Genomic DNA, 7,099 nt, shown 5'->3' with positions numbered 1-7,099 from the left:
CTGGTCTGACCATTGTCTTTCAAAACTACAGTAGAACTCATTCAGCTGGTTGGCCAGGCGCAGGTCGTTAATAGAGTGGGGGGCTGAAGGTTTGTAGTTGGTAATCTGTTTGAGCCCTTTCCAGACAGAAGTGTCATTGGCTGAGAACTGGTGTTGGAGTTTCTCTGAGTAGTGTCGTTTAGCATCTCTCAACCGCTCTGCTAAACTTGTAATTGAACTCTTTAAACCGGTCCCTTTCCCCACTCCTAAAAGCTGTCTCCTTCACCAACCTCAACTGTCTGAATTTGGCTGTGAACCAGGGTTTGTCGTTGTTGTAACTCACCCTGGTAAGTGATGGTATACAGCAGTCCTTACAGAAACTGATGTAAGAAGTCACAGCCTCTGTGTACTCATCCAGACAGTTGGTAGCAGTCCTGAAAACATCCCAGTCAGTGTAGTCCAAACACGCTTGAATGTCCTCCACAGCCTCCCTGGTCCACTTCTTACATGTCCTCACAACAGGTTTTGAGAGCTTTAATTTCTGCCTGTATGTGGGAATCAGTTGGACCATGACTGGTCAGAGTGTCCCAGTGAAGCGCGGGGGACAGCGTGGTAGGCTCCACTGACTGTCGTGTAGCAGTGATCCAAAGTGTTCTCCTCTCTGGTCAGACAATAAACTTTCTGTATTTGGGGAGTTCGTGGCTGAGACTTCCTTTGTTATAATCGCCGAGGACAATAACCAAGGAGTCGGGGTAGGTCCACTCCACACACAGTATCTGATCGGCTATCAGTCATTATCAGCAGCAATCATTCCATTTAAATGGCAACATTGGAAAAAGCCCCATCCAGAGTGCAGAAATCCAGTAAGTTGTAGGCTTGACCCTATGCTGGATGAAGGCATCATATGAGTAGGTTGAGGGTTACATAGATATGCAATGTCTGAGGAGACCAAACACCCTTGTACTTTACCCAAAGATGCTCACATTTCAGTTGTCACACTGAGGCACATTCATGAATGCTCTGTCCACAGTGGACAAAATCACATGCTTTCAGATCAGAAGTACTGGGTTATAAAAGGAAAGTCAGTAGTGTGGAGAGTGATATCTAAGTGTGTTATTTGTCAGTGTATCAAAGGTAGGACAGGTGAGCAGAAGACAGCAGATACATAGGAAAAAATCCAACCTGATCTCCCTCCTTTAACTAAACTGGAATTGGACTATTTTGGAAGAAGTCTAATTAAAAGGTAAGGAGTCCTGTTCATCTGTACATCCTTCAGAGCAGTTCACTTGGAGGTGTCCTTCACAGACTATACTTGAACTTGACTTGGGGCTCTTTGAATTGTTCAGGCTGCAGGCAGAGCAAAACACAAATGTTTTACAGATTTCTGTACCGTTAAGCTACCTCCTAAGTGCAATCTATGTACTGCAAACAGTACTTTCTGCATCCCCTGAGCAGGTCAGATTCCCACTGTGACCCCCTTCTTTTTTCCAACAGAGGATGTGAAGCGATACGATATGATGTAAAATCAACAATTACACATTACATTTAAAATCACAACATAGCACATAATCCCAATTGCACCTAACAAAAAAATTGCATATGCATTACAAACAACACATTGAGCACACACAGTGATAAAAACACCATGAGACTATTGCAAAAAAAACCTAAAGCAGCATTGTTTAAAAGTTTGACAGAGGAAGAGACAAATTAGTTTTTAAAACGAGAGAGCAAGTAAGAGGACCAAACATCTCCCCTTCTTAATAAGAAACAGACTGAGAAGTCAGACTGATGCGCTGCTATGGGGATTGGTCTTAGAAGTAATAGGGTTTAAAAAACAGTATAACAACCCTATTGTTTTAGGTTTAGGAATATATGTTTTTTTCCGTTTGTTGAGTCTCCAAAAGATCTTCAAATAAAAAAGACTATTCAAATATTATTTATTTATTTATTTACGACAACGTAGACCTTAATTTCCTATATTTGTTCATGGTTTCTGTTAGTAATAAAAATCTACAGTCAGCAAATTGCTTGTGCAGTGACTGTTCAGTTAAAGTCAAGTTGAAAAGACACTTTTTCACACATACATGGTGAAGATGCAACTAATAACGTGCTGACATCAGCATACAACGTACAAAAAGTAATAAACTAATATGTGTATGTATGTCTGTGAGAGAGAGTGCTGTTATTAGGTTTATATTATATATATGTATTGACTCCTGATTATTATTACATTTCATTGTGAGTGAGTGATGGTCACCATTATCAACCGCTTACATTTGATGTTATGTTTACAGAGTGTTCTACTGCCCCCAAGTGGCTATGACTCCTTTAAGAAATACCCAATTTATTTGGTAACAGATACGTGATTCTGGAACAAAGTGTGAAACAAGGAAAGTTTATAAAACAGAAATGTAGCTACAGCATCATGTTCCACATCATGACAGTAAGCTCAGTGTTTGTGTGTGCATTTGTATGTGTGTGTGTGTGTGTTTGTTCGTCATCTCTCTGTGGGGTTACTCCTCTTACGCGACGTGCATTTGAGCGCCCCATATGTGCGCACGTAATTGTGTCACTTTCCACTTTGCCCAGTGGGTGGAGGCTCGACTCTTTCCCATCTTTCTATGTCTCCTCGCCATACTCAAAGCCTGGAAGCATACCAGCGAGCGAGCGAGAGAGAGAGAGAGAGAGAGAGAGATGTTTCCCTGCCTTTATTTCTTCCCTGCGTTGTATCTTAACCGAGCAGAACCCGTGACTGCAGGACATCATCACGATATCTGATACACACACACGTATAGCCTATGGATGCTACGGACATGAAAGAAGATAACGTTTGTAAAATTTTAACGTTTAACGTTTTAACGCACTAAGGGATATAAGGTGTGGAGACCGATCACCTCACGCAGAGCGGAACGGACTCAGGAGAGGATTTGAGCCTTTTTTTTCTCCATTTGCGCTGCAAAGTTATAAGAAATCTGGGAACTTGAATCGTGACAGAATGGAGGAATCTGGTGCGTTATTTTGTGCATTCGGCGCACGTTGCGCTACCAGGATATGGTGCTGCTGGAAGGGTTTCTTTCTTCTCAGTGTCTTCTTTCACATGTACCTGAGCTCCTTGCTGGACTGTCCGCCCACCTGTACCTGCTCGCCCACAGAAATCTACTGCAATAAGTCTGACATCAGTAAAGTCTTCCCGCTGTTGTCATTCCAAGTCACCGGCAGCGCCGGGAACAGTACCGGGGGCATCGAGGATCTTTTCCAGAACATTACCTCAATGTAAGTGCTGCTGCTACCAGAGCTCGTTTTCAGACACGTCCTGTCATTGTGAGTTGTGCGTATTACAGCTGATTATTGAAATACATTAATAATTATAGTTTTGGAGTGAGAAAACCCATTGCAGTATATCTGCAGGCTACATACATATCTGGTATAAAACTGATAAGAAACGGTTTCTGAGTTGGACAAAAGTGAGATTATCATGTCTTTTAAATGTGACTATTCCTTGTTAGAAACTCATGTCAAATTTAAATCATCACAATGCACAAAAAAAATATTGTCTGAGATGGCCACCAAATCCTAATTTAGTACCCTAAAAAGATAACCATGGAAGCATAAATTACCCCAGAAGAGCTTGTTTGGTTTTCCTTAAATTACAAACTAAGAAACATTTGATCATTATGCTTGTACTGCCAGTGAAAGATTTTGAATTCCTGGCTTGGTAAATTATTAAGAAAATTATTTGCCGGGTAAAGCACCTTTAGCTTACCTGAAGGAGGCTTACCCCTTTCCTCATAATTGTTGGTCAAAAGTTGATCTTAACCAAAACTACCTGGAATGCTCCAGTTGTACATCATGTGATTTAGTCTCCATATGAAACAGTGGCTACAGGAAAAGCCTAAGAGATGTTTTGGCCTTCCGCTATTTGAACAGGAAAGGATAAGATGATTAGTCATCCACTTCTCGAATCAAATACAGCAGGAAAAAGATTTCCTGATTTTGTACCTTTAAATATTATTTCTCCTCGCAGTCACCTTCTGTAGTACCTTCCTGAATACCCTCTTTTTTATCCTCTGATGACAGAGAACAGCAAAGCCTGAGAGCCACATATCTCCTAAAAAAGCTATTTCATTCAATGTACGGTATGTAGCCATGAAGTCCAGATTTCAGTTTTCTTGCAATAAAACAACATTTATTATTATTATTTATTTCCATAAAGGGCTGTTATTCTCTGTATCTTAAAACACCCATTTCTCCTTTGACCCAGACAGCTGATTTTCATTTTTTAAATGCTCCTTCATTTGGATGAGAATGGCAGAAAATACACCAAATCTACGATAGGTCATTGAGTTTAATGGGAATTTTGGGTTAGTTCTATGACCAAACCAATGGTATTAAGGATTTGTATTAAGGTTGATCAAGCTCATAACACATGACTGTGTGTTGCCTTGTGTACAATATTTCTCAAGCATCCCTGTGTCACCCACTCAGCATTCACAATCAGATGTTGTGTCATAGCTGAATTCTTTAAGTAACACAAAGTATTGCAATTACATTTAAAACAATTGTGGTTGATACACAGCCAAGGGTGAGAGTAGATTAGAGTTCTTGCTGGTACTACCCCAATTTTCAGTGCTTCACATTCTCTTCCTTCATCCAACTTAATACACACATTAAACCACCTGTATGGTGAGTAATTACAAATACCTCCTCACATCATATATAGCAAATTATTTATTTAAATGTTCACATTAAAATAAAAGGTAACTAGTATTTGTTTTATGGCAAAATATAGATGATATACACTTGATATTGTGTGCCATGCCACTTAATATTCTTAAGTAGGCCTACGGGATGTGAGCAATCAATCAAACACACCCTTCAAAGTTTAGGAAGTACATTTGCGCATGTTACATGTTATCATGCCAGAGTTACAGAACAACTCATTGAAGTCACGTAGCTTGTTTGCTGTCTGTGTCGTTCGAATGAAACATCCTGACTCATTTTGTCCGTTTACTTTGGAGGTTTTTGCAATAAACAACTGCCTGCCAAAAACCCACGGCTTTCGATAGCAGCCAGTCAGCTGCAGCAGAAGTTGATGTTAGCCAGCAGCCAGTAACTACTGTAACTGTTGTGAAAAGGCAGAGGAGTTCCTTTCAGATTTAAAACCCACAGCAAATGCATGTTTTGGGCACACATTGCAATGTGTTGTAATGGTACTGTCTTGAATAATAGTTCCTCAGCAAAGTACCTTTGGCCTGAGCAAACAAGTGAAATCTAGGACTTTGTCAATATTGCATTCAGAAATATGCTGTATTGTACAGTTCTGGCTCAGGTATTATTTTTACATGAATTTCCTTTGATCGCCTTTGATCGGGATTTTCGTTTTGCCAAGCACTCGTAGTCCATCAGATCCTGGAGCATGCTGCCACTTACCACACACACACACACACACACACACACACACACACACACACAGCCTCTACTCAAAGCTTTTAATCTACCTTTGCAATGTGCATCTCACCAGTTAGTGTGAGTACTTAATTGAAAAGCAGTTCTTCAAATGATCTTTCTCTGTCTGTGTGAAACCAATCTTGTTGCTGGTAACAGTGAAATAAACAGAAAGCTTCCACACAGTAATTCATAAAAGAGGGGACACCCAAGATTAGTAGAGTGCAGGAAAATGCTGAGATCCTAAGCTACAACATCATAACGAAAAAGTTCATGTGGTAGATTCAACTTTTTGAGCCAGTTTACAACAAATAATGTGCACTTCACATAAATGCTTACTTATTGCCACAAGATACAAAAGCCTTTTTTAAAGAAATTTCCATTTACTTTTTTCATGAATGGAAATTAGTGATCAAACAATTAATTAAACAGTTGATAATTTGAAAATAAGTCTGTGATAATACAGTCATCTTAAGTCATCTGAAAAAATGACATTGATGACGTGATATTTGCTGGTTTAAGTTTCTCTGCTGTGTGTGATTTTTTATATGTGTGTTTCTGACTGTTGGTAGTTGTCATGCTGGGTTCTTGGACATTGTAACAGGCATGTTTCACATCTTATTCTGATATAATGTTGACCAAACATTTTTTTAATCAAAAATAATCAACTAATGAATAATAATGAAAATATTTGTTGACTGCGTGTTCACTGTGTCTATTTATGGTGTATACTGTATATACTATATCACAAATCTGAACGTCTTTGAAACAAGAAAATACTACACAATTATTTGTCAGAATCAGAGTTCATAAATATATTAAAATGAAATCACCATGACAATTTGAATGGATATTTGACAGCAAACAGTGAAGGAACAGAAGATGTTCACAGTGATTAAACAGGAGTCAAGTCTTCGTTGTCAAGTGATTTATAGAAAATAATTGAAAAACGCGCAAAAAAACGTGTGTGTTGCTTGAAAAGTTTGGTAAGCGATGAACCATTTCCCGGTGACATACAATAGTCCTTTTTATGAGTGTGCATTGAAATCATTGTGGGCATTTGCACTCAGGTAATCAGTATGGAGTCTTGCTCCCTGCTGTGTCATGTTCACTGTGAAGTTGTTTGGTTGGTAAAAGTACAGCAGTTGTTTTTCTCGCTGGAAGGATTTCTAGCTTGATCATGAGCACTTCTATGTCCTCAGTGTCCCTGCTTTTGATACCATCTCTGGTCTTTCAGCTCGCACCAGCCAAAATATTGTGCATTAGAATTCCACTGCACAGCAATGAATTGAATTATGAAGGCAAGGAAGCGAGTGCTATTAGTGCAACATTGAAGAAGATCAGTTACATTATAAATAAGTCTTTACAACAGGAGTGGTAAGAAAAAGGAGTAAAAAGATAACTTTGAGAGGCTTTGTGTGTGATTGCACTGATTATTTTATGAGAACAAAACCTCACTTGATCATTGATCAGTCACTTGATCAGTCTTGCTGTGAACATTTTCAGGGAGAAAAGAAGCAGCAGTAATTCCTGACCTCTTTTTCCACCTACTACTGTGTGTAGGAGAGAGCAACAGAGAGCTGCTTCCACTTGTTTTTCATGCTAGTCACAGAGAATTTACTGAAACGAACAGGAAAGAGATAAGATAATGAAGCATTGTATTAATCTAATT

General features: G+C 39.2%; 1 protein-coding gene across 1 annotated transcript in view; it reads left to right on the top strand.

The window, feature by feature from the left end:
* The first annotated feature begins 2,671 nt into the window (after positions 1-2,671).
* Positions 2,672-7,099, top strand: part of LOC117762750 (NT-3 growth factor receptor-like) — a 123,660-nt gene continuing 119,232 nt past the window's right edge. The window contains exon 1 of the mRNA XM_034587343.1: positions 2,672-3,255. Coding sequence (XP_034443234.1) covers positions 2,978-3,255 — 278 coding nt within the window. The 5' untranslated portion in view covers positions 2,672-2,977. The remainder of the gene's footprint in view (positions 3,256-7,099) is intronic.

The sequence above is a fragment of the Hippoglossus hippoglossus genome, chromosome 6, assembly GCF_009819705.1.
Source record: "Hippoglossus hippoglossus isolate fHipHip1 chromosome 6, fHipHip1.pri, whole genome shotgun sequence".
NCBI lineage: Eukaryota > Metazoa > Chordata > Actinopteri > Pleuronectiformes > Pleuronectidae > Hippoglossus > Hippoglossus hippoglossus.
The sequence above is the reverse complement of the archived record's forward strand: the minus strand, read 5'-3'. Positions and strand labels throughout refer to the sequence as shown.